The sequence below is a fragment of the Lissotriton helveticus genome, chromosome 8 (assembly GCF_964261635.1).
Source record: "Lissotriton helveticus chromosome 8, aLisHel1.1, whole genome shotgun sequence".
NCBI lineage: Eukaryota > Metazoa > Chordata > Amphibia > Caudata > Salamandridae > Lissotriton > Lissotriton helveticus.
This window is the reverse complement of record NC_136069.1, coordinates 1,406,974,934-1,407,002,857: the sequence shown is the minus strand read 5'-3', so window position 1 is coordinate 1,407,002,857 and position 27,924 is coordinate 1,406,974,934. Positions and strand designations below refer to the sequence as shown.

General features: G+C 42.2%; 1 protein-coding gene across 4 annotated transcripts in view; it reads right to left on the bottom strand.

The window, feature by feature from the left end:
- The window catches only part of CHODL (chondrolectin), a 354,289-nt gene extending 327,196 nt beyond the window's left edge, over positions 1-27,093 (bottom strand). For 3 of the 4 annotated variants that reach the window (XM_078656213.1, XM_078656212.1, XM_078656214.1), the window contains exon 1: positions 26,738-27,093. In XM_078656213.1, coding sequence (XP_078512339.1) covers positions 26,738-26,969 — 232 coding nt within the window. In that variant the 5' untranslated portion in view covers positions 26,970-27,093. The remainder of the gene's footprint in view (positions 1-26,737) is intronic. The other variant, XM_078656215.1, reaches the window with a different exon arrangement.
- Between the last annotated feature and the right edge of the window lie 831 nt (positions 27,094-27,924).

The window sequence follows — 27,924 nt, the reverse complement described above, 5'->3', positions numbered from 1 at the left end:
CCTCTTCAAACTAGACTACGGGAATGCCATCCCAACAGGGACGCCAAAAGCTCACCTAACCCCACTGAGGTCAGTCCGTAACATGGCAGCTCATCTCATAACTGGGGTAAAAAGGTTTAACCACATCACCCCAACCCTCCACTCCCTCAATTGGCTGCCCATTGAAGGTAGATGTATCTACAAATTGGCCTGATTCTCACGCACAGCCCTTCACTCACATTCCCCGAACTACCTAAACAGCAAACTGGGTAAAGCTGGAAGATCCCGATCCCTGAGAAGCTCCAACTCACTTCTTCTCACCCTCCGAAATTGAAAAGGAAAACTACTTAGTCCTGATCCTTTTCTGGTAACGTATCCAGGTTATGGAACTCACTCCTGATTGACCTCAGATGCAACCCCTCCTTCCCCTACTTAAAAAGGGACCTGAACCTCCCGCTACTCAAAAAATACTTCACCGGCCAAGTCAACGAACCTAAACTTCAGTAACCTAGCTGACTCCAAGCTCACTTGTCCATCAAGGATAGATGGTTACGGTACTGTTTTCAATCTCTTGAGCTTCCTCCCTACCCTTCACTGTATGCCCAATCATAATGTGTTACTCTATCCCCTTACTCCCTTGTGTCCTGCTATGTAAAGTATGCCTAATTATTATGTTTAGCTTATATCTTTATGCATCCCAATGTCCTGCAATGTAATGCAACTTGCGTTCCCCTGTGTATGGAAAGCGCTCTGATAACTCCGGGTCTAGCTAGCACTACATAAAACGTATAAATAAATAAATAAATAAATAGCCTGCCTTCCATCGTGGTCGGCCCCAATTTTGGATTCACCCCGGTTTGGCATGACCTCAAGTAACCTATTAGAGCTATTGACTTGTAAACATTATTCTTGGTTTATTCTTTAAAAATGCATAACTCTGGTTCTACTTATTGGATTTTTGTAGTTTGTTTTGTTTTACTCATACACTTATTCTCTAGTTTTCTAAACCTTAGTGAAGTATTTGGTGGCGTTTAATTATGTTACTGTGTGCGTGTGTGTGTGTATCTGTGTGTTTCACCAACACATCACACATTGCCTCTTTAGATAAGCCTGACTGCTCTGTGCCAAGCTCCCAGAGAGTGAGCACAGGTTATCTTTTAGTGAATATATAGGTTATCCTGAATAGGAGTGTGGTCCCTACTAGGACAGTCTCCATACCTCTACCAACTTGAGATCCAATTTCTAACAATGTTCAATAGGCTATACTTTTGTCACCATTTGACAGTTAGCAGAAAACTAAAATAACAGTAGTAGGCTTGCATGCTAATGGTCTGCCAAATGTGGTGCATATTTGTGTAATCGACTACCAAGAATAACATACACATACAAATTGCCTGCCTTATTTCCTGCATTTTCATCATTTGAAGCTAAAGTTACAAACAAATCAAAGAGCACCTTTCAGTGGAAGCTGTACCTTACCCAAATTCTGCCCATATTTACATTTGAAACAAAGGCATAATATTGTTTTTGTTTTCTCACAAAAAAAGGTGTTTTCCATGCCTTTATCAGGCTAGTTTTGAAGTGTTTATCATTTGGTTAGTTGATGGTTAGATGTACCTGAAAACTAATTGGCTGGTCCTAGATGAACATTTTTCCATTTGTACCTTGTTTTTGCTTTCACAACATGTCCATAAACTAACTTAATGTCTGTAGAAATTGTTCTGAAAAAAATATTCCTGAAGTTATAGAGAAGATGCAGGTTGGATACTCTCTCAATCGAATGGAAGACTCGGGAGATCGCAAAAAGGAAGGAAAATGCTCTTTTCATTGAAAAGTGCTACATTTAGACATTAAGAGGTCAAAAATGGCTGCAATTTTTATGTGATTGATTCATGTAAAATTTCACCCGAAAAACTAGGTATATCTAGTAACTATGGGTCACATGCATCAAGCTATTTTGTGATCGCAAAAAGTGCGATTAAAAAAAATTGGCCGTTTGCAAATGCAAAATGGCCTTTCCCTATGTAGGAAAGGCTTTGGCATTCGCAATTTAGGTAATCACAATTTTTAGCGATTACGTAAATTGCGAATGCAAATAGGGAATCGCAATTTGCGAATCCCTATTGCACATGTAAGAAGCCTTTCCTAAATATGAACTGTGCATTTTCGAAACGCTATTATCATCAACTTCAAGTTGATGGTAACCATGTACAAACTTTGATAAATGCACAAAACTGCCTTTTTCAAAGTGCCACGTGGCGAACCCATGTCCCTAGGGCATGTGCCTGCCTTACCTGTGCAGCTTTTTTTTTAGGGGTGCCTCAGAGGGGCCTTAGGTCCCCAGGCACCCTTGCCTTTCCATTACCTAATTTGCAAATACCAATCAGGTAATCGTAATTTAGGTAATGCAAGACCATTCTCAACTATGGGCCTTGAGGCCCATGGGACCGAATAGAGTCGCAAATACAAATAGCAATTCCCTAATTGCGTTTGTGATTCTTAAGTAATCTCAATTAGAGAATCGCTATTCCATGTACCTTTTCTTAGATTGCATTTTGCGATTACCAAACAGCATTTCTAAAAAATTGCTAATTAATAATCGCAAAATTATGCTTTCATGCATGTGGCCCTATATCTTCTAGGTAAACAGTGTTAAATGTTTGTTCTTTTAACGCTTGTAATGTCTGATATCACATAGTGTTTAGAAGGGTATTGGTTAACTAATATTCTTTTTATGTTTGTGTATAATGGCATACCACACTGATATTGTGCACAGGTGGGAAAGGGAAAGAGTTTAGGGTAGCTGGGTGATGGCAAGATTTGGATACTATGCATCTTTCTTTGCGTTTCAACATGATTGGTTGTTCCGATTTTAGTTTCTGTCTTGTAGTCAACTGATAGGACAAAGTGGTGAAGATAGGTTTTACAGAAGACACCGGTGTGCTTGGTTTTAAGATGCATTATTTAAGAGGGCAGATGATTTCATCAAGAAAACTGTGTAGGACATTGAGGCTGCTGGGATTGAAATAACCAGTACCTATTGCAGTCAATGAGTAAACTTTGAGTTTTAAATATCAACCAGAAAGGCGCTAACCAAACATGTTTTGACATATTCTAGTAATGTTCACAGTGAGCAATTTTTTCTATATGAAATACAAATTCCTCAAGAAAAGAGTTCAAATATATGAATGAGGTGAATGGGAAGGTAATTTGCCCTGGTGCACAATAAAATGGGAAGGGTAATATTATTTATCATACGTTTCAGGTCGAAATCAGTGGAAAGGGAGGCTTGCATTGAGAACTGTTAGGTAATAAACTACTACAAACAAGGACAGGAATCTTTCTATGTGACAATTGTCCATTCAAACATGATACATACTTCCATCAGTGTTGTCATGACATCCCTTGATCTCCAATTTATTTTCAGTGTCTGCTATACCCACGTTCAGGAAGAACATCAAGGAACACTCAAAACGACTTGATGATCATCATCTCAGCATCTTGGATCATTGAGGTGGCCACGAGATCTTAGCATTCACTGAGCGACAGTGGACTACAAGGTGCTGTTTGTCTGTCTCATTTACCAACCATACTATCAAACTGATTAGATTTACCCACTTAAGAAAATACTGACGTGAACCTAGTGCTTCCTATGAGATGACATGCTATATATACACCATATATGATAGAGATACGTATACGTTTACTACCAGCTGTCCAGGAGGCAGGAATTTAGGCCACGTTATGAATAGCCCACAAGGGTGAGGCAATGTTGCCTTAGTTTCTTGTCTCCTGGTTGCACTGGCATTTAGTCTACTGAGTGGTATTTGAAACAGCCAAGGCTATCAATGAGGCAGAAGAAAAGAAAGAAGGATTGTGATGCCCTGTTGCCCCTTTGGGTTCCATTGATAGTCCGAACCCACGCCATTTAAATAGACAGTAAAAAGGCTGTGTGAGAAGGATAGGAAGAAAGCTCTAAATAGGTTGGGATGAAGGTGTAGTACACGTCTATCCGCTCTGCTCCTAGTAAGCACTTTGGTATTCTGTGCCACCAGTTTCATTTTCCAAATTACAATATACTTTCTACTTACATTTAACTAACATAGGTTTAAAAATACAGGTTTTAATACCTTTGGTTCATTTCTAAAACAAAATGGTAAATATAAACCAATAAGCTTAAGTACTACGCTTATGTGAGTTTTTTGGGGAATTCAGAAAAACGTTCTAGGAGTTCGCCAGGAAACGTCATCAGTTTTTCAGGATTACATACAGGAATATGTAAGTAAGTACGTATAAATGTAGCAGATATGTATTTATTGAAAAGTAATACTTAGAAATAGTGCAGGTATTTGTTAAAATAAAAATAAAAATTCAGCAGCAAAAATATGTGTTCGCTTATAAAAATATAGTTCACCTCAGCTCCCCAATTTTGGGATGATATCTCTCTATTCCCCCCTAGCTAAGGACTTACTCTTGTTCTTGGCAGAAGTAAATCTCTGTTCATACCCTGGTGTGAGAATGTGCCTAACAAAGGTTTCCTAATATCTCCGAACTTGCAATTGTGGGTTCCTCCAACATTTTGAGTCATTTCAGTAAGGAATGGTACCTCCCCTCCTTGCACAGTTTTTATACAGTACCGGTGTACTTTTACATGTGAGTAAATCCGTTATTCATGCACATTCACATTTTGCAAATTCATTTACAGAGGTACATAAGTTGAAAGTAAATTCCCAAATTTATTTCAGAATTAAATCCTAAATGTTGAAGTCTACAAAGTGATAGTATCCATACAATCAAATGTAAAATGGTAATAAGAGGCAACTGAATTGATCTGTGCATGGGCAAAATTCGGAAAACCAAGCATGAAAATGATATCAGAATGCGGGTTTATTGGACAGACCACCTTGGGAGGTATGCTCCCGATGCAGGTTGCGTAGGCGGTACAGACCAGAGAGCTGAGGAGCAGGATTGGACAGGGAAACTAAGGGATTTCACATGAGCTAGGTGCTGGTCTCCAGTCACCATTTTCTTGGAGGTGAGCAGGTTACAATACTGGCTACAATGGTGCAACAAGTAAGATGTAGAGAACAAATTGGTATCCGGTTTTCAAGTGAGTATTTCATTGGATTACAAGGGGAAGCGGATAAGGAGGTGGGCAGAAAGTTTGAAATCTGTGAATCGATACCCTCAGGTAGTACGTGAAAAATTGATGAAATAAGTGTGCGGAAGGAGGAGGACAGGCCCCTGTGATGTGTGCCCTATGGACAATTTTAGTATCACCAATAGGAGTGGTACTCAAAAAAGAAAAGGGACAGTTTAGACTGATTCAAAATCTGTCATGGCTACATTCCAGAAGATTTGACATTAGTAGCATATGCTGAAATTGTCACAGGCAGGCAGGTGGGCTATAAGAGAATACATAGCAAAGAGTGATAAATCAATCAGCCTTTCGCTTGCTATCAGGGCACCTATCAGTATGTGTGCTGTTTGGCATTCTCTTTGATGGACAGTGGATAAGGCGCTGTTCTATTTCCTGCACCCTGTTTGAGGAGTTTAGCACTTTTCTTCAATGGCTCTTTACTTTTGTGATAAGAACTAGACCAGTGATGCATTATGTGACCTAATTTTTCTTTGTGGGACCCAACGGCTCTATGGATCAGAACCGGCTCAAGGCTCCTATTGCATGGACAAGAACTGGCATAGCGCCTCTGCTGTATGGATGGGCCTCAAAGGATCTCCTTAAGAACGACCACTGTGCAATGCTCTTCTCGGCACAAGGTCTTCGCATCACCATTGACTGCATCCTCGATGCATCGCATCTCTTCACTCATCGGACCCTACGCATCGCACTGCTGCGCGGATCAAGACCAGTGCATCACCAACACTGTGTGAACAGACACCGACGCATCACTTTGCTGCACCTAGCATCTTCGTAGTCAACGCATCCAGGATTAAGGTACTTTTGTTCAGTTGACCTCACTGAGTCCCTGACTCCCTGTAACTGGCCTGCGCACCATTGCGGTCAGCCTGAAATTTTTACTTTGTTCTGGTCCGGCACGACCAGATGTCCCAATGCTTATTGCTTCTAAGTATTTTATAGTTTATTCTTTAAAAATCAATATCTCACTTTATACTGATTGGATATTTGTCATTTTGGGCTTGTTTTATTTATTAAAATACTCTCTATTTCTCTAACCTGCTTTAAGATCTTTTTGAGCGATGCCTCATTGTTTTTACTGTTTGAAGTGTTGCACAAATACTTTACACATTGCGTTCAAGTTAAGCCTGACTGCTCTGTGCCAAGCTACCAGAGGGTGACCCCAAGTTAATTTGTGGATTTCTGGAGCCTTACCCTGACTTGAATTGTGGTTACAGCTTGGCCAGAGATCACAACCCAGTAAACCACAAACTTTAATTTCTAACAGTGCTGAAGTCGCTATAGGTGTCTTTACTGATTAACATTGTGTTCAGAGTGCAGCATGTACCAGTTATTGACAATGATATTGCAGATGCAGTGTCTCGACAGTGGAGGAGATTTTGTGTGCATGCCATAGACATGGACGAAGAGAAGACAGTGATGCTAGCAGAACTGGTGGCAACAGGAGTGGTACAGTTACATGCTGATTCATTAGCACAGTCCACTAAGAAGGCCTTTGCTTTAGCATGGTGGGAATTTTAGTTGTCCAGGATAGTTCGGAAGGCCCAGAGGGATAGTGGGGCAAGGAGAGAAGATGTAGTCCAGATCATTTTGGACATAATAAAAAAAGGTTGTTTCCAGGTGACTATAGCAGGTAAGTTTGCAGGGATAGTTTTTGCAGGAAATTGATGTGGGGGTACGCCCCATCAGCAGGGAAACTGGCCAGCGGAATTGTGTAAGGAGGGGTGAGGGAAAGAGGTAATGGGGGCAGATTACGGAAGCCCTTGATGTGATGTGGCCCATCAGGCAATGGCTCAATAATGGCCTTCGGGTGACATGTTGATGTTCAGGTGAGTCCGAGGTGATTTTGTTTTTGACGCTCAAGTTGTGGATGTTTTTGGAGCCTTTTGAGTGTCAGAGCTGTAGGGGGAAGAGCTGTAAGGGCTGGCTATGGGAGATGTGGATAGGGTAACAGATGGGGTGTAGATACAACTGAATAGGACAAAAACATACTGAAGGCAAAGGAAAAGAAGGTGTTGCTTTGAGCACACCCGGTTAGGCGTTTGTGTCAGGTATTTTGGTGGGATAGATACAGAGGCAGTTGCAGGGGTACAATGGCCCAATTCTTTGGGCATCAAGATGGGTCAACAGTGGCAGCTTTCTAGTTGCTGGCAGATATGAGGAGAACTTATGATCAGCTGGGATTGACATTCCTTCCATATAGGGGCAGTAACGTAGGTGCTTAGACAAGGATGGCCTGGGAGGGAGTACATGCAGCTAGGGCATCACAATTCTACAAAAGATACATTAGGACCAGGGATGATGCTGAAGCTTCAAATTGTTAAGTTTGTTGCTGGTTCATTGGTATTATTTGTTGTTGGTTTATTTCAGGGGCTGTTACAGGCCTGGAGAGGGAGAATCTGATGGTCTGGATAGTGGTACATTCTTTTTTAAAATGGACCTAGAGACAAGCGGCAGACAGGAGGTATTGCACTCAGCTTGGTTTTCATGCAACAAAAGTCCTAGTGAGGTGATTTGGCGAAGGGGGGATACAGTGGAGGAATTTATTGTCAATGCTGCGTTCAATGTTGGATAAGGAGGGTTGCCTGGACTTATTGGTTGTTCATGTTGGAGACAATGATCTGGTCAGAAGGAAGGGGCTGGCTCGACTTAAGGCAATAAAGGAGGATTTGAAGGAGGTAAAGTAGAGATGATCTGACACTTATGTAGTATGAACAGAGCTGATGCCTAGGAGCATATGGTGAGGGGCAGATAGTTAAATGGTAATTGACAAGGGCAGGAGAAACATTAACGGGGAGATGAGAAACTTTTGAAGGGAAATAGCAATTGGAAGTATATGCCATACGGATATCAAATACGAGGAAGTGCAGTTCTTTTGAGAGAATGGTCTTCGATGGTCAACCAATGGGCATGGATTTATACTTGCTGCAGTTGAGAGAATGTTTGCAAAAAGAGTCAGGATTGCAGTCTCGGATGAAGTAGTGCCGGATAGGGGTGGGGGGATCTGAAAAACTCCCTTATTGAGTTTTTCTGAGCAGCAAAGTTCCAGGACACTTTCAGGGTTAAATACAGTTAGATCGACAATTGAGGTAGGCAAACAGTTGGAAGCCGGGGTGTGGTGTGGGGCATGTTGATGTTTTGTGACAGCAGGATGTTGGGGGTAGAAGGTTAAAATATTTGAAGTTTTTGACTTAATTAATGTATACAGTGATAGCCACCCGAGTTATTGATTATATTGGTAGTACTTAGGGAGGGGGTAAAGTAGATGAATAAGATGTTTAGTGAGGCATTATAGTTTGTACGGCATGTTTGCCTAGGCATATGTTTATATTTTAACGTGCACCTGCCTCAATAAAGTGGGCTTTTTCACATCATACTGGTTGTCAGTGGTCTGTGATGTCCATTCTTGCCCAATATGGGCAGACAACATTGGGAAGTATGAGTTGAGCATGTGGTAGAGCCCAGAAGGCTGAAGAGCAGGATAGGACAGGGGAAGGAAGGGCGGGCCAATGGGGGCACCTTAGGAGCTAGGTGTGTGTCCCCAGCCACCATTTTATTGGAGATGACACAATGGCTGGGTGTATAAGCAGGACACGAAATAGAAGAATGTAACATGAGATGGGGCGTGCATTGGTGTGAGATAGCTATTTGGGATAGGTGCACAAGAAAAAGTGAGAAATGTGTGTATGGTTGTCGCGGATGGTGCAGGTGCAGGGCGAGGCAGAGTTTTAGTTAATTTTAGGGTTGAATACAGTTTGATTGACAGTTCGGGTAGGTAAACATTTGGAAGGTTGTGGGTGGGGGCAAGTTGATATTTTGTGCAGACAGGAAGTTGGGATAGAAGGTTAAAATATTTGAAGTTTTGGACTTAAAGAATGGGTCCAGTGACGGCCACTTGAGTTCAGGAGGTATTGGTGATACTTAGGGGTGGGGTAAAGTAGATAAATAAAATGTTTAGGCAGGCGTTATAGTTTGTATAGAAATGTTGCCAAGGGATATGCATGAACTGTAATGTGCACCTGCTACATTAAAGCAGCCGTTTTCACATCATATTGGTTATCAGCAATCTGTGCTGTGCTTGGTTGCCCAACAAAAGCAGGGGTGAAAGTATAGATGCCTTGGGTATAGAGGTAGTCAGAATGAATCAAAATATCGGAATTCATTCTTTAGAAAAGGACGTAAAGTTGATGAGTGTTATTTGTCATCAATAACATCACAGGAAAAATCAAAGTAATAATTTTTTGCAATACCAATCAGATCAGTATTAAAATATTGGTACAATTTGTACTGTCAACAGACTTTTATCTCACGTTTGTCTTCAGCACTGTGAAAGTCATCCTTGATCTGTCTTAGACTAATAGGTAATGTCATACCAGAACAAAAAAAAACAACAACAAAAAACGTTCATGGGAGACAGATGTTCTTGTTAGAAGTATCAAACTTTAATTTTGCCTATGTGCCCGAAATGAGAATAAAAGGGAAGGAAAAAACTCTCCAAGTTAAAAAGACAAACAGTGATGATGCATTCAAACAGTTTCATGTTGTTAGAAGCAATTTAAAAGATGTGCAGATTACTTTTTGGATCATTAAGAATATCCGAGGATAAAGAAAACATATAATTAGCAGTAGCAAAATCCAAAATAATTGGGTCCCCGTTAACAGCATGTTGGGAGAACTCAAGATTCCTGACAACCAAAGCATAACTTCTTCATCATAGTTTGCAACCCCTAAAAACACCCCAGTCTGAAGCGAGCTTAGCTCCAGGTTTCTTTTACTGTCTTCAACCATCAATGTCAATGGAGTGCGATCTGCTATTAATGCCTGCTGTCTAGTGGTGGGCCTCCTGAGCACCCTAAGGATGTGAGGTGCCCTGCATCGCAGCGGCCATAGCGTGTATGAGGTCTGTCATTAATCTGAGAAGTACATGCACCATACATGTCTGCTGTCCTGGGAGTAGGGTATACCGGTGGAGCCATTAATGATCTCCCTCTGTATCACAAAAGTTGCACGGCTTTGTTTGACTCCCTTATGTTTCTGAAAAGTTGTGTCTTAAAGGCAATAACTAGGCGAGAGCATGAATATAATGTAACACCCTTTCACACTATATTGACGTATACTCTCTTCAGCTCATTTTTCTATTTTATTTTCTTTTTAAGCTTGAAATCTATTGTTTCATTTTCTTTACCTGTAAATCTTGCAGTCGTACAGACACAAAAAAAAGAGATTTACAAGTGAGTGCTAATGAAAATCTCAAATCACCATAACTCAAACAGAATATGAAGCAACCCCATCACAACAAATCTTCTTCCTCGTCATGTTCAAGAGCAGCACCATAAATTGCTGTGCATCCGTGCGAAAAAAGAAGTGTGCTAAATTGCAAAAAGTAGAAAAAGCTGAATTTGTGCCAGTTGCAGCAAACTGGAATACAAATGAACAAGATAGGCGTAAAAGAGCAACAGATGGAAAAAAAGTTCCTTGCAATTGATTCACAGGATGGCAGCATAGAAATCGTTGTTTGAGGTCAACAGAGCAGTTTAGGAAGCAGCATGGATACATTACATTATCAAGCTGGCTCACATGCACTTCAAATGTTATTTTATAATTCTACAGCTTTATTCCTGCTGCTATATAGGGATAAAACACACTCTATTTAAATTGTACAATCTTTGTTCTTGTTCAAGGATGCAATAACGATATCACAGTGCAATAGTGTATATATTTTAGAGGTGGAGAACCATAAACACGGATAAAGCCAATATATTTTTTTTCCTATAAAGTACACTTTTTCATCAGAGCTATTCGAGCCTGTAAATGTGAGATTGCTGAATGCAAAAATGAAGGTTTAATACTAGAGTGCAGTAAGGGTAAATGAGTGGTAGAGTTCACAGATGGACTGCCGGATTAATGGGTGAATGGATGTGTGAGTGCATGAATGGATGTATGAGTAATAAATGAGTGAGCAGATGGAAGGATTAACAGGTTGCCCCTAAAAAATGTCGTTAAGTAGTAGAAGAAAATTTGGTCGAAATATACCCAGTTTTAAGTGTGTCAACAATTATTACAACCCATAAAAGTTAGAGCATACCAAATTGCAGCCATGCAGCAAAAGTGACTGACTAAAACTAGAATAACCATTAGAGCAATGTATTACCATGTGGATTTTATCAATCATATTGTTTGGACATCAGGGCCTTTTGCTTTACAGAACAGTGTGATTTCAAACTTCAACTACCGAGGTCTCAAAACTCCCCACTGATTTTCAGAGTCATCGAGAAGGTGCACAATGAACATGGGATTCACGATGCTTTTAAGAACACAAGGAAGAATAGTGCTGCAGTATAGAAGTCAAGCCCTGTGTAGGTGAACTACTTAAAGCAAAAGAAACAAGCAGACCTTCCAACTCATAAGTTGCCACTGTGTGTCGCATGATATTGGCTCCCATCACACGCTCACTCTACGAGGAGCTGATCTCACTTGGCCGATATCACATGGTGTGCACACAATTAGCTGGAAAACCCTGCAGAGAGCAGGTTTTCAGTAAATTGTTTGGTGGTTCTGCTCAGCCGATGTCCTTTACAAGTTGTGAAACCTCGCCAGGATATCGCCGCCAGCCTCAAAAGCTTTGTTTTTTTTGGTGTTGGTAGTGGGGAGGGGCGATCGGTGGTGGGATGGGGAGGCTTAGAGGTACTGAATTTAAAAGTGTCTTGGGCTGTGCTCTGCCCCTTTAATGGGCCTGCCTCCAACTCACACGGTGAAAAGGTTTCACAAGTTGGCAAGTCTGACCATGCCATTTGGAATCACAATTGTTTTAGCATTTGAGTAATGAAAAACTCTTCTAAAGTTTCTGTAACTCAGAGTAGAAGCGTCTCTTGTGCACACAAGCTCACTCCCTATAACAACACTAGGAATCTCCGCTCCTCATCAAAAAACCTCCTCACCACTTCCCGATTTAAAAAAACTCGATCTGGTGGAAAAACTTTCCAAGTTTGCACAGCTGCCCTCTGGAACAAGCTTCCAAACTCTATCCGGATGATCCAGGAAGAAATACCCTTTCGGAAGGCTTTAAAAACTTACCTTTTCTGTTAACCACCCCCTCTTTAAATATACTTCTATTTCAGCATAAGATCGCACAGCTATAACAAAACACACTAAATAAGTAGACCCCACTTGGGCAATAGTAATACAACCACCCCAACCAAAAAAAACAGGACCACATATGCATACCTGCCAACTCTCACGGTGCGACTGTGTGACATGCGATATTGGTTCCCATCACATAGTCTCCAGGTGGGGAGCCAATATTGCACGGTGGCAGGGAAAACAAGCTGAAAACAATTGTAAATATTGGTTTTCTAACTCGTTTTACGGGCTTTGAACTGCTGACGTCCATTAAGGGGTGTTTACATCGGTACCAGCCTCAGCAAGCTTTTTTGTTTCTTTGGGAGGAGGGGGCTTGGGGGCAAGGTGGGGTTCAAAAGTTCCTTGTAGGTACTTCTTGGCACAAGGCCTCGCCCCCTCCTCACAGTGAGATTGTTATTCAAGATGGCAGGTATGCATATGGATTGGAAATGCAAGCTTCCCTCCCTAACAGATCAGGTGTTGCAGGGCTTTACACATGGGTCCAGGCGAGCAGGGTTAATATATTGGACATTGAAAATATCCACTGATTAAGTAAACAAGGCATGTTTGTATCAACTGTATACAAAAATACTTTAAAAAATATATTCTGAAATTCTTGCATAGATCTAACCCTATTGAAACTATGTTTGACCACTAAGGTACAACAGGTGGCCCCAACAATATAAGGTTCCTTCCCTTAAAAGAAGCAATAGTCATGAAAGCTTCCAACATTCACATGATGATTGGTATTCTTCAGGAGTGTTCATAGTACTTAATTTGTGCAGCAGTTGCAAGTTGTAGGTGCTGGTCCTTATTTTTGGGAACCATGACTTATTTTTCATCATCATACATTGAGCAAGAAGGAGAAAGGTAGAAAAGTGAAAAATAAAAAGGACCGAGAAATATATGTAAACAGTAAAAAGGGAGAAAGCAGGTCGGAGGAAGAAAAAGAACTTGCAAGTGTGAGATAAAGAGACAGGAAGTTTAGGGTGTTGGAAGAAACAGGCAGGAGATTGGATCAAGTCTAGGCAGCCTTCTAATTTGTCAACTGCGGTATTCATAAGGGCTGGCGAAGGTCCCCTAAGAAAAATAATGAGCCTTTTTTATTTTGTTTGTGGCAAATTAAGCTATGACTCTGCTAGAGCAATGTAGTATCTTAGAAGTAGATAGCAATACAGTGTCCACGTGGAAAGGGATCCTAGAACAGAATATGGTTGAGAGAGCAGTGCAGGATCCAAGGGCCACATGCATCAAGCTTTTTTGCATTCGCAAACGGTGCGAATCGCAAAATTCGGCCATTTGCGAATGCAAAAACCTTTTTCGGGATGCATCATTTTTTTTTCATTTTTCGCAATTTAAGAAATTGCAATTTTTTGCGATTTCTTAAAGTGCGATAGCATTTAAGAAATCGCAAATTTTGCGATTTCTTAAATGCTATGCATGTTTTTTTTAAATTGCGAATTCGCAATTAGGAAGGGGAAAATTACCATGAAGTAAACCTTCATGGTAATTTGCGAAAAGTTTCAAAAATGCACAAAAGTGCATTTTTGAAACTTATATTTTACACACACACATGCCCTTGGGACATGTGTGTGAGTAAAATTTACTTACGTGACATTTCAGTGGTGCAGAGGGTGGTCCTTTGGACCCCCCCTGCACCCTTGAAATTGCATTCTCATATTGCGATTCCTTAATTGCGAATTCGCAAAATGAGAATGCCTTCCCAATGATTCCTATGGGCCTCGAGGCCCATAGGAATCAATGTAAAGCGATTCCTTAATTGCGATTCGCAATTAAGGAATCGCAAATAAGGAAAATTAAGAAATCGCAAAAACTTTTGCGATTTCTTGATGCATAGGAATTTGCGATTCCTAAATTGCGATTCCTTAATTTTCGCAATTTAGGAATCGCAAATTCCTAAAATGATGCATGTGGCCCCAAGAGTATACCGCACAAGACCATGGTAGGAGAAGAGCAATGCCTAGGAAGTGAGAGTAGAGCAGCAACTGGGGTGAGGCAATGCAGGGTCCCAGGGGAACAGCATGTTGTACAGGGGAGCAGCAAAGAGCCTGGGTCCAAGGGGAAAGCAGCATAGGATCCCAGTAGGGAGTGGCACATGGTCAAAGGGAGTACAGTGTAGAATGCATCAAACTATGGAAGCACAGCACGATTAAAGGGCAAACAGCAACCAAAAGATGTACAGTGTGGGCCTACCAATACAATTTTATTTATTTATTTATTTAATGAGTTTTATATAGCGCTGGCTAGACCTGAAGGTATCATAGCGCTTTACAAGAGGTTCCACAAAGTTACAAAATTACATCAGTTAACAGGTTACATCAGTTACTAGTAAAACATTTAAAGAGCATAGAAGATGAGATAAATGGAGCGTAGAAGTGTAGGGGGAAGGGTAAAGGGGTAGGGGGGAGATACAAAGGAAAGTCTGCCTAAAGTCCAGCTTGGTAGGTGACGGCCGAGGGGGAAGTCCACAACCCATCTCCTCTTTAGCTAACAGGTTGTCATCTTTCACACAGAACAGGTAGAGTAATGCAAGCTTCCAACGCTTGCACCACACTTGGCCCTCTGGGGTGATGCTAGAACAGTGTAGGTTCCAAGGAAAAGGAAGAAGTTCAGTGTCCAAGTGGAAAAGATTATCCAAGCAGTACCAGGTGAAGTGTGTATTGAATGATCCAAGGTGGGCGGCACAGTGTGGAAGGGGGCGAGAGGAGCAGTGTCCCGGGCTAGGGCACTTCAGGGCACAGAGGGAGCAGTGTAGGTTTCAGGAGAGACAGTGCCATGTCTTTGAATGCTGAGCAGTGTCTGTTGGACCTGGACATTGAGGGAGCAATTTATGATCGATGGAGGGATTAGCACAGTGAGTAAGGGAGGACAGCAGGGTCAAAGGAAGTAAGGCCACCGCTGCATGCAAAACCTAGGGAATAGCACAATGAGTTGGAGGTGGGGAGCAACCTGGGATTTTGGGGGGCCACCTAGGTGGTGGGTGTAGCAGCAGATAATCCATGGTGGATTGAGCAGTGAAAGGGCCATGTGAAATGGTGGACATGGGTGGCTTTGGGAGAGTAGTGAAGGGTATATGGATTGAGGGAAATCAGGGATAGCTGAAGTACATGGTCTTGGGAGAGCAGGCCAGGGTCAAGTTGAGAGAGAAGCACAGCATCCAGCAGGGAGCAGTTCACGGCCCGTCGGAAAAGGAACTCAAAATCTTGGAATGGAGAACTATCCAAAGGGAAAGCAGTGTAGTGTCTTGTGAAGCAATACAATGCCCAGCCCCGAACAACTCTAGGTCCCTGGGAGAACATAGACCAGAGGGCGGTGCTGGGTCAAGGGATGGAGGAGCAAACATTAATGAGAGCCTGTTTACTATGCCCTCACAAAACATAACTGCAGTAAAAGCTTCCTCACAAAACAATCACATCTCAGCAGCAGCAGCAGGGCACGATTTGGTAGAAGAGCAGCCATGCCTTGAATTTGGTGTTTCTCCTGGGTGCTGACTGAGGCTCAGGCTACCCAACCTGCAAAACTTACTGGCCATGTGCACCTGTCTTCAGAGGTGTGTGCGTGTTTGTGTGTGCGTGATTGTGAGAGTGTGTGTGTGTGTGTGTGTGAAGGTGGTTGAGTCAATGTCCAAGCAAAATACAGGGCAAGGATAGATACAAGGAACCAACAGACAGAAAGGGACATGGGTCATAATGGGAAACAGGCAAAGATGATGAGAGATTTACAAGTGTGATGGAAATACATGTTGTATTACAATCAACTTATGACACTAAACTCAGTGATGCGCACGTGATAAATACTCACTGAAACCCCCTCAGTAGCTCCTGTTTAGGCCCTATTTAGTTTTACAAATTGCACGTTGTTGGAAATTTAGTGGCCAATTCAATAGGAAATTTGGTTTGTAAATGAAATTTCGCTACCACACCATGCTTTAGTAACATATTTGCAGCAATGTGCTCCAAAAATTCGCCACATGCTACATTCCAAACCAATTCTGCTCACCTGTTTATGGCTCGTTTGCTACACTGGTGTTTTTGTGTGACACGTGCATTTTCCACAATCCCCTTAACTTCAGTGATGTAAAACTGATGGCAGCATCCCCACTCTGCAACCTGATCCCACAACACTGGGGGTGCGTCAATATTTCTTAAAGGGACAAAGGAACTACTGTGATCATTTCTGGATGTTCTCATTCATTTGGTTGCAGCCCAACGCGAAGATGGGGTTCTCCCATTTGCATGGTCCATGTTCCCTTTCAAATGATAGAATAGCTTTTCTGTGTACATGTTACATATTACCGAGGCAGATGCATGGGCAGAAGGCCCTCTGGGATATGGCAACTGTGCACCATTCAGAAGCTGATGTACAGTTAATGAAAAGCAGGGCTCATGGGGAGTCCGAGAGCCCAACTATGTGGAGGTCATTCAAAGACTGCATGTGATTGTGGAGAGGGCCCCTGCCCCCTCCTGAGACAGGACATTATGGACCTGCAGAGACACTGACCTCCCTCTTAACAGGACCGGATATGCTATGGCATGCCATTCCAATCATGCTTTTCTGCCTGATAAACCCTTCTGTGAGCTCCCAGCAAAGGGAGCATTCCCGCCTGGAGGACTAGACACCGAGAAATCCAAGGACTCCAAACTGTGTGAGTCTGTGGAGCAGCTGATTTAAAGTATGCAGCTGTATGCTCTCAGCAAACAATTGCTTGCTCTTCAGAGAGAATATAGGGCTGTCTGTCATGAGAAGAAACATTTCTAAATATCATTACACCATAAGGTATGCATTATTTACATATTCAAATGTGCATGATTACTGAATAAGTTTGCCATCGATTAGAACGCATCAGCATATAAAACACACACTGACAGACGTAAGAAAAACCAGACACTGCTGCAGTGAAACAAACAGCAGTCATTAGAGCAGAATACCTCTGATTAATATGGAGGCTGCTAAATGACTAGTAATGTGATTACCTTGCTTCGCTGGTGCCCAAAGGGTACTTAAAGTAATTGCATTTTTACAAACTGCACTCTCATCACTTCATGCTTTTCATGATGTCATCGGACAGCACTGAGAGCTTAGTAGCACTCAGCAGTTTTCGCCCAGCCTGCTAACAGGAATTTTCATTTCACGGTTCCAGTTGTACAACACTGACATAGGTCTTACAGTTTAAGTCATCTTTTAAACTCCTCAAAAAAGAAATATGGAATCTAACTAATTTGCTGCTTGCTATCTTTGACTGGAAGCCTGGTGACAATGATATTTTAATATATATATTTTACATTTTTAGTGCCCAACAATTGCTTTCGAGCCACATTTAAGGTCCTGTTTAGCTTATGTCAAATTCATGAGTGGGAAATAACAGTTGAAATTCCCTAAATCTTAATTTAAACTCGTAAATCGATCTGCTCGTGATAATATACAGGCGTGTTGTCTATGTACCTACACTCAGGGGCAATGAGCAGACATTCCAGGCCGGGAAAGCCCTTCAAAATAGGTGAAATTCCAAAAACGCCCTTTTTTTTTGTATATTCACCAAGATTTGTTACGCGCATTCCCACCCTGGATACCATCAGAGATTTACTCCTGTCAACAGCAAGCTTAAATCTGTCTCCAGAGAGAAATGGTGAAAGAATACCCACAAAAACGTTAGTATGCACAAACACACTTTTGTTAAGTATTTACACACATGTAATTATTCACTATAAGTAGTACTGGAATTTTTCAACTCTCAATGCTTCCCAGGAGTATCTGTGGTATTTTTGGAGATGTCCAAATAATATGTGCATCAACTTCTAGCGACCTGTAGAATGGCAATGTGCTTTGAAAACTGGGTTATTAGTTTACTGCATGTTGTATGCATAAAAAGGGTTTTGTTGTGTAAACTAGCATGGTCACAATCATCTGAACAAGATAAACATTTTCCTTCCAAAAATGTTCGTAGAGAATCGGATCTTTTTTTTTAGTTTAAAAAGCTTTATTAAAGAAGATAAACCAAGTAAAATATCATTACATAAAGAAATGTCAGGGGTATATTATCAAGGGGTTTATCTCCGCTTTTTTGGCTTTAAAAGCCAAGAAAGCGGAGATAAAATTATCTCCCTATTACCAAGCTGTCGCTAACACCAGTTAGTGACAGCTAATAGGAGATAGCGACCATCTTGGGCCCCGCTTTGCATGTCAGTGATATTTATCACTAATGACATGCAAAGTGGGCGTGCCAAGATGTTAGCGACTGGAAACAGTCGCTAACATCGCTATCTCCTATTACCAACTTTTGGAGATATTCGCGCTAAGCGCGAATATCTCCAAAAGCTAACACCTGCCCTGAGCAGTTCTTAGCCATGTTATCCAATGGGAGGTGGATAACATGGCTAAGAGCATTTTCTCGATAATGCATGAATATCGCTGACTTTTCAGCGATATTCATGCATTGCGGCCGTTTTTTATCGCATTTGCGATAAACCTTGCTAATAGCAAGGTTTATCTGCGATAAAAATTGCAGATGTGCGGCGATAATTTTTGTCTCTAAACAAGTTAGAGACAAAAATTATCGCTAGTTGTTGGTAATATACCCCTCAATGAAGATAGATAGAGGTATAATACAATATAACAATATGCCAAGAGGGCTATAGAACTATACTAAAGAACAAAGCTTTTAAAGGCATTTTATTTTGTGGGAAGGAGAAAGAAAGAAAAAGGACAGAGAGAGAGAGAGCAAAGAAGGGGAAGAAAAAGAGGGCAACTAATAAACAAGTTCAATATCTTAAAATACTATAGGAAAGTGAAAGTGAAATGCAAATAAAAAATATCGGTGAGGAAGCGAAGGAATAACAGGGAACAATTCAAGTAACATGTCTAGAGAGGAAATCAGTTAAAGGCAACCATAAAAAAATCCTTTTTGATTAATAAAGGTATAGTGGTAGCAAAAGCACGATCAAGCCTATGGTGATGACATAACAAATTCCACCAAGCATTATATGAAATCTTCGAATCGGATCATTTTTGAGATACGTGGAAACGCTTTGGTGTCCTTGTTGCACACATGGGCCCACATAATGAACGTCCCCCGGTGGTTTGGGGCACCTCCTACATAGAAAGCAAAAGGGAAAAAGCATGTATCAAAGATGAGGCAGGGTGGAGATGCTTGTTTGCACTGGGGGACCGTTTCTCGGGTGGAGTAAGGTGCAAGGTTACATTGGACACACTGCTCAGGGTTGTCTCGGCACAGATTAGGAGCAGTAACTCTAAAAGCTGTAAACATTCAGGGGACTGGTTCACAATAGATTTTGTGATCACAAATCAAGTTTCAGTTACACAGGTTTGGATTTAGGTCCAGGATTTCCAAATATGCAATATGTACACCAACATGCCTAATTTGTAAAAATAAATAAATAAATAAGCTCAGGGGCTCTTCTCCTACGAACCTCCAGCTGTTTAATGCCAGGGCTGTCAAATACAAGGTTACCATGTCTTGGTTCTTTCACTACCCTATTCTTCCTACCTTTTGGTTTCACTCCTCTAGTATTTCTTTCCTCATTGTTTCTCCATTTGTCACTGTTTTCCTATCTCCCTTTTTGGCTTTCTTTAATTTATTGTGGGTCAAAGTCTTATGGTAAAAGACAAATCATCTACAAGGACACCATCCGCTACACAACATCTCCAGACGACCCAATCCTAATAATAGAACAGCTCATCTTCTAACTCCGCACAGACGGAAAAAGCACCATCAGAGGCACCCTTGTCTACAGACCGCCCGGACCACACCCCAGAATATGTGACACCATTCATGACCTCATCGCCCTATTCGTAATTGACTACATCTCCCTAGGAGACCTCAACTTCCACATCCGCGACCGCAGCGATGCCACACCATTGACGTCCTGGAGAGTATGAGCAACATCAGCCTCAAGCAGCTCGTCACAGACCCTACACATTTTGCATCACACACCAGACCCCATCTTCACCTCCAGCAACAGTGTCAGGTACAAGCATGCCAACAATTCACCTGGCCCGACCACTGCAGAATCCACTTCACTATCTCAGGACTCACCTACTCCGGCACCACACCCCTCAGATCTACACACAGAGACTGGGAAAAGGTATCAGAAGACCAGTGGCTCCCACCTCCCAGACCCTACACATGACCCAGAAAAGGCACAAAAAAAAATTCCAGTGGATCACAGAATTCACCAACCCCATCGCCCCTGCCAAGACAGACAAAGCCATAGAACCAATCAAAAGAGCAGGCTGATTCACCGAGAAACTGCAATCCACCAAAAGGAACTGCAGGAAACTAGAAAGGAAGTGGCACATCAGCAAAAAGACACAAGGACGCACCGCATTCAGGCCCGCTCTCAACCAGTACCACCACCTCCTGAAAGACAGCAAAAAGAACACCCGAACAGACCACATCGAACCTAGCACAAACTACAGCAAGAAACCCTTTGCCATTGTGAAGGTATTCTCCAATCCTGCAGCCAACAAGAACGACAATACACCTTCTCAGTAACTGCGTGACAACCTTGCTGGCTTTTTCCACTACAAGATCTGTCATCTTCTAAAACTTCAAATGCCAACCCTCCACCACCAACTGTATCAACCAACTTACGTCCATGAACACAAACCCCAAATTCCTGCTCACCCACAGGGACCTCCTCACCATGAAAGACACCATCGCTATTATGAACTCAGTGCACCCTGGAGCCCCCATAGATCCTCACCCCCACCATGTCTTCAACCGCAGGTGCAAGACAGTTGGCAACGGGCTCAAGAAGGTCCTAAACACTTCCATCATTAAGGCCTAATTCCTGGGAGACTAGAAACACGCAGAAGTGAGGCCCCTTCTCAAAAAAACATCCGCCAACCCAGCCGAAAGGAAGAACTACCGGTCCATCTCCCTGCTTCCCTATACAGCTAAAGTCCTCAAGATAGTGATAAACCAGTAACTCACTCAGCACCTAGAAGTCCACAGCCTTTTTGACCCCTCCCAATCCAGATTTTGTGCTAAGCACAGCACCGAGACATGCCTTATCGCAGCCATTGACGACATCTGAGCCCTCCCGGACTGCAGAGAAACGGCAGCCCTCATTCTCCTGGATATGTCCGCCGCGTTTGACACCATCTCCCATCACATCCTGAACAACAGACTCCACCACATTGGGATCCAGAGAGACGGCCTCAAATGGTTTACCTCGTACCTCACCGGCAGAACCCAATGATCCTTCTCCCACCGTTCACCTCAGAGCCCAAGAAGATCATCTGCAGAGTCCCCTAAGGATTGTCCCTCAGGCCCACCCTCTTCAACACCTACATGACCCCCCCGGCTGACACCATCACATCTCACAGACTCAACATCATCTCTTATGCCGACGACACCCAGCTCATCCTCTGACTGTCTGAAGACCGCTCCACCACCAAAGCCAACTTCCACAGATGCATGATGAACATCATAGACTGGATGAAGGACAGCTGTCTCAAACTCAACATGGACAAGACAGAAGTCCTCATCTATGGTAACAACTCCTCACCATAGAAAGACTCGTGGTGGCCAGCGGAACTCGGGCAACCCCCCAGCTCCAAAAGACCATGCTCACAACCTCGACATCATCCTGAACAGCAAGCTATCCATTAAGAAACAAGTCAGCACAATCTCATCCGCCTGCTTCCGCACCCTTCACATGCTCTGCAAGATCTTCAGGTGGCTAGCAGTCAACACCAGAAGGACCGTCATGCAGGCACTCATCACCAGCAGACTAGACCACAGACACATACTCTATGTAGGAATCCCTGCACTCCTCCTGCAGAGACTCCATACAACACAAAACTCAGTGGCAAGACTCATCCTTGACCACCCCAGAAGGACCCACATTACACCCCATCTCAAGAAACTACACTGGCTCCCAAATCAGAAGAGATGCCAGTTCAAGATGCTAACCCATGCCTAAAAGGCACTGCACAGCGAAGAACAAGCATACCACAACAGGCACCTGACTTGCCACTAACCAACCAGATACCTTCAATCCTCCTCCCTCTCCCTTGCAGACACCCCACAGATCCACCAAACATACAGTAGAAGACGCTTCTTTATGCACCTGGCAGCCAAGTCATGGAACAACCTCTCCCTGCACCTCAGGACCACACCGTCACTCCTGCAATTAGGGAAAGAACTAAAGACGAGGCTGTTTGAATGATCCAACCACCAGCAGGCAACATCTCCAGTGCCTTGAGACCCTCACGGATGATTTGCCGCGCTCTATAAATGTGTGATTGATTGGATGACAAATCCCAGACTGTAATAATATATGACAGTGCCCAGCCACTGGCAAAAATCACGTAATGTGCACACTCCCAAACTAGGGGTCATGGACAGTCATTAGAAACGTGGGAATATATACAAACAAATTCACGCAAAAACGATCAAAACGTTGGTATTCACTAATGTCCTAATAGATTTCTCACAGTCAACTTGTCCCTTAACTTTAGGAGCAAAAAATGCTGGATTAAGAATCAAATTGAAAGATAAAGCACCACAAACGCGATACTATTTGCAGGGTATGTATGAGATAGAGAAAATCTGAAGTTTTCCCCATTTAGATGAATCAAGTCCTTAATCCTTATTTGAACTCGATGTGGCAGTATCCATTTCATAGCATCTCCATCAGATGGCTTCAAATGAGTTATAGCACTTCACTGATCACTGCATTATCTAAGAACAGGCACAAATTACACATGGATGCCACACGCATTTGTTAGCCATTGCAAAGTGCCAGTTGATGTTAGCGCATTGGACCAGCAGATACCTCACTTAAACAGACTCAATCAAGTGACCACTTCACAATACAGTTATCTTTTGTTTTGGTGAGTTTCTAAATAAAGAAAAGTGTTTTATGTGACGGGGAAATAAAATACAAGAGCCAGATGTGTATTGAATATAGTCTTAAGTGTTATCCGCACTGCTCACATGAGCAGCTGTGTTTCTGAAAAGACAGTGATTGTAGTGCTCACACATGGTGTGGTAGAAAGTGCATAAACACTGTAAAATATATGAGGCCCATACGAAGAATTCAATGAAGACATTGGATTTCACCAAATCTTGATGAGATACTGCATAGACCGCAATTCATGTTCACACCTGGGTTCGGTGCGTCACATAAATAGGTAGCTATTACCTCACATCAGTTTGAATACGAAGATTACACTTTAGTCACGTGACAGTCAGTCCTGTTCAGTTCAATAACCTTTATTTGTACTTTCGAACAGTGACACTGTAAATTAAAATATAGAAAATCAGAAGGAAATATTAAAGAAATTCAAAAAACAAATATAGATATCAAGTTGGCTCTGGTGCACAGAGTACTAGAAACACTTTGGGAAAGGTATAGGGATGAGGAAGGGAGAAAATTGATTGGAGGGCAGCAGAAATAATTCCCATTTTCTGCATTTCAAAGTATCATTGAATATGTTCCTGTCCAAACTCGAAAACTGTTAAGGCGATCTCAGATTGTGGCTGGCAACTATTGTACTGTTGGCTAGCGGTCTGAGACTTCAAATTCTCTTCTCGAAACCACCAGACTTTTCCAAGGAAGTACCCCATTTATGATATAGTTGAACCACAAATGCCAGTCAATGTATGTGGCGCTTCTATAGCGCAAACCAAGCGTAATGGCAGCGGAGCACTGTACAGGGTCAAAATCCAGCATAAAGTCAAGAGATGGGAGAGGTAGTTGGTTTGTTGACTGTTAATGCTTTGTGCTGTAGTCACATTATCACGACAGCAGGTTCCTACTAGAGATAACCTAGGGGAAACAAATCACAAAGTCTTAATAAAGGGTGCCTCCTTCATGTCATGCTGGATCTCAAATCCACAAATATGTTCTGCCTTGTTTGATAATATTGGCATCTAAGTTGATGCAGAGTTTCCAATACAGGGTATTTGTGACCCTTGTTTGGGTGGTTTCATTGTAATCTCCCATTGGTTCTAAGGAACCGACATACTTCATGTTTACTGAAAGCACAGAAAGCCCTGCTACAAATGAGATTTGCTTGTTTTATAAAGTCAGCTAAATTAATTACGTGTATAGCATGTACTTTGCATAGTGTGAAACAGATACACCTTTCACACAATTCCCTTCAGTTCGGCATCATAACTAAACTGAAAAGCAGATGGTTCAGTGTTACATTTCAACCAAGTAACAGACTATTTATTTGCATTGTGTAAGCTGGGCTGTGTGTAAGACTGTCTATTGAAGGCGCAGTTGTGTGCTAGTAAGGTGTGAATGTTCAGTGACAGTTCTGGCCACAGTTCAATACTCTAATGCGCACTCTAGCCGAGTCCTTAATTAAACGAAATGTAAATGTACAGTAGTATGTCTCCCCTGAGGGCACCCCCTCCTGGCTACTAAATGCCACATTAATGAAAATGTATCGTTTGCCCATCTTTGGTTAGACCGGGCTTATTTGAGGGAACAACCTTTACATAGCAAATCTTTAGCTCTTTAGCAACTTTGGCAAGGAAGGAAATTGAACGATTGGTTATAGTGGGAAATCAAAACTTTCTTAAATGTGGAGTAACCTCGTCTCCAGACTGTAACTTGCACTACGAATGCTATCATTTTTAATCTTTCCATTTGCTGGTACTGGAGAAGCAATTACAGAAAGTGCACTGGCTCTGTAACAGCTGTGTTAGTGCTTGTGGAAAAAGCCAGACTTCGGAGATGGTGTTTTTTTGTTTGGCTGAACTTCAGGTTTTGTTATCAATTTGTATTTTCTTTTTTTTATTTCACAAGAATTGTATTGCGATTTTTATAAGAAATACAGACATCATAAAGACAATGCAGGTTTTCCCCAGTGGTTCTCTGTTACACAATGGCTTTTTGTTCTCGCTTGTTGTTGGAACATTTTCTCTTTTAATCGTTAGGTTACCCTGCATTGTCTTACAGAAAGGTAAGTAAGAAAGAGGTAAGCGGATTATTGACACTTCATGGACACGTACAAGTCTTTCTGTGACTCGAAATTGTGTATCACAGATAATACTAAAAACAGGGCAACTTAAGTACTATTTGGTTCCTAATCACATTGCGGTCTCTATGAGACTGTAATGACCACAGTCATTGGATGGTGTCCACTTCCTACAAAGATCTATGGTCAGAGCTGGTGGAGTTATAAGATTATGTGGCCACAGAGTATTCCACATAATTATGATTGCCACATAATGTGCCACCTGCTGTATGAAGTGCAGATTGCAAGCTTTTCTAGCTCAAAAGGATCGACACTTATTTAAAAAAAACTCGCCAGATGAAGTCCACTATAGCACTGTCACTTGCAGTACTTTGTAAAAGTCAACTGATTGAGTTTTACCCATTGAAGGGTGCATTATGACATTACAAAGGGGAGCTTTCTTCCCAGATGGTGGCTTTATTCCTAGGTGATGGACTGGGGAAAGGGTTTTTGTCTGAAACAGAAAAACGACCCCCCACCCCTTTTTCAAACGCAAGACAGTGCACAGAGAATGATTCGTTCTGGGATATAAACTGTTTTGTTTGACTTCTCATTGACTTTCCATTCTCGAAGCAGCGATATTTCCCACGTTATGCCGCTACCTCAACATCAGTCGTTTGAAATATTAAAACGCCCAGTAGTTACACACTTTCTTAACATGAATAACTAAAAATAAATTACATTGATCTGTTGGAAAACTATGTGTATATATGTTATACTGAAAATATAGAGTGCCACATAACTCTAGTGGGCCAGGTTACCCGCCCCTTCCTAGTACTTCCTAGTCACAATGTCTCTTAGTATCTCACAACCTCTTCACATGGTGTGCCTGCTACTGTCATGTACATAAATAAAATATGCCGAAACAAAAAATTACATACAATTAATCATATACACCGGCTGTACAGCAATGAGCCAACAGGCTGGCAATGGTTCAGTATCTCAAGTGTGTGTGACTGACTATAACTCCAGTTTTAGCTATAGATTTCTAGTTTCTTTCAAAATCGAAAAATTCCAGTAAATTGGGAAGGAGGTAATGAAAAAAAAGTTAATCAAGAAGCATGTTTGCTATGCAATATAAGCACATATTTTCAGGCTGGGTGAGCCAGCTTTGCAACTGCAGAAGTTTCCCTTTACCTGAAAAAGCTTTCTTCATCAAATTGCAATCTGCCATCCAGTTATAGAACTTCACAAAAAAGGGTTTGAAACTGTTATGACTTTATATGTCACCCTCTTGATAATTACTTTTTTTCCCCAGAGAGATATTTTACCTAAGTGCTTGTACATGTGTACGTCGCCATGTAACAAAGCATAACTTTCCAGCCTCAGCATAGCCAGTGAAGAGATACATGCATTTTAGCCGACTCCGTTTTAGGAGACGCTGCCCATCCCACGGACGTACAATGATAATATTCTTTGTTACGGGCACACCACGTCCCGTAAATTGCTGCCAGTACTCACCGCTGACAATATGCTGGGCATGGCCGTTCTGCCAGCAGAGGATGGCACCCAGCAGCGCGGGGAGCATTCTGGGAATCATTCCGAGGAACCAATGTCTCGCGCAGTCACAGCCAAGAAGGCGCTCGCGCACCTTCACGCGAAATGAAAGTTTCCAAAAGCCCGTGGGGGGGGTGCTTCCTGAGAGCGACGGCTGCAGCTCCAATTTAAACACCAACTCCTGCTTCTTCTTCATAAAAGAACACCTCTGCTTTTGTTTTGGTCTCCCTCGTGCGCAGCCACTACTTCAGCCGCTGTCTTACGCTGTGAAAAACAGCAGCTCGGCTGGTGCACGAAGTCCAGCCTCCCCCGTCTTTCTTTCTGGCTCTCTTCCCCGCTCTGTCTTACGCACACACACTTTGCAAGCTGCTTCTCATTATATAGACAGCTTGAGGCATTCAGCTATAATAACCAGCCCCTTACTATTGATTTTTTACTAACTGGCTGGAGTATAAAACAACCGGTTGGAGCAGCTTCAGCATTAGGTGGAAAGCTGCTGTGAGAACGGGTCACTGCGAAATGCGCATTCGACGCACTTGCTGTAATATTTACCAATTAATTGAGAAAAAAGATTTTACTTTTCAAACACGTCAGTTCGGAATAGAAATATTTGGACTGTTGCATTTTTGCGCCTTTCATGCCGAAACAAGATGACGATTATCAGAGGTTAAGAATAGGCCATTAAAGTAAAACTGGCAATTTTGTTGCTGATCTAAAATGAATGGAGCCCCCTTTAACTTGCAGAGCATATGGAAATCATTATTTACGCTCTATAAACGCTTAGCTCGTAGTCACAGACAATGCTCCTATGAAACCGTCTCCATCTGTTGCTTGTCTATGCTCATCATTTCCAAATTTCCCGGTTTAAATCATTATCCAATGGTACATTAACATCGTTTAGGAAAACACTAGTTATCACGCTAAAACATGTCACACTTGCATTGCCATTGGACACTGAAGCAAACTGTTCAATCAATCAATCAATCAAGCATTTATATAGCGCACTACTCACCCGGAGGGTCTCAAGGCGCTGGGGGGAGGGGGTCCGCTACTGCTCGAACAGCCAGGTCTTGAGCTGCTTCCTGAAGGCGAGGTGGTCTTGGGTCAGGCGGAGGTGGGTCGGGAGGGAGTTCCAAGTCTTGGCGGCCAGG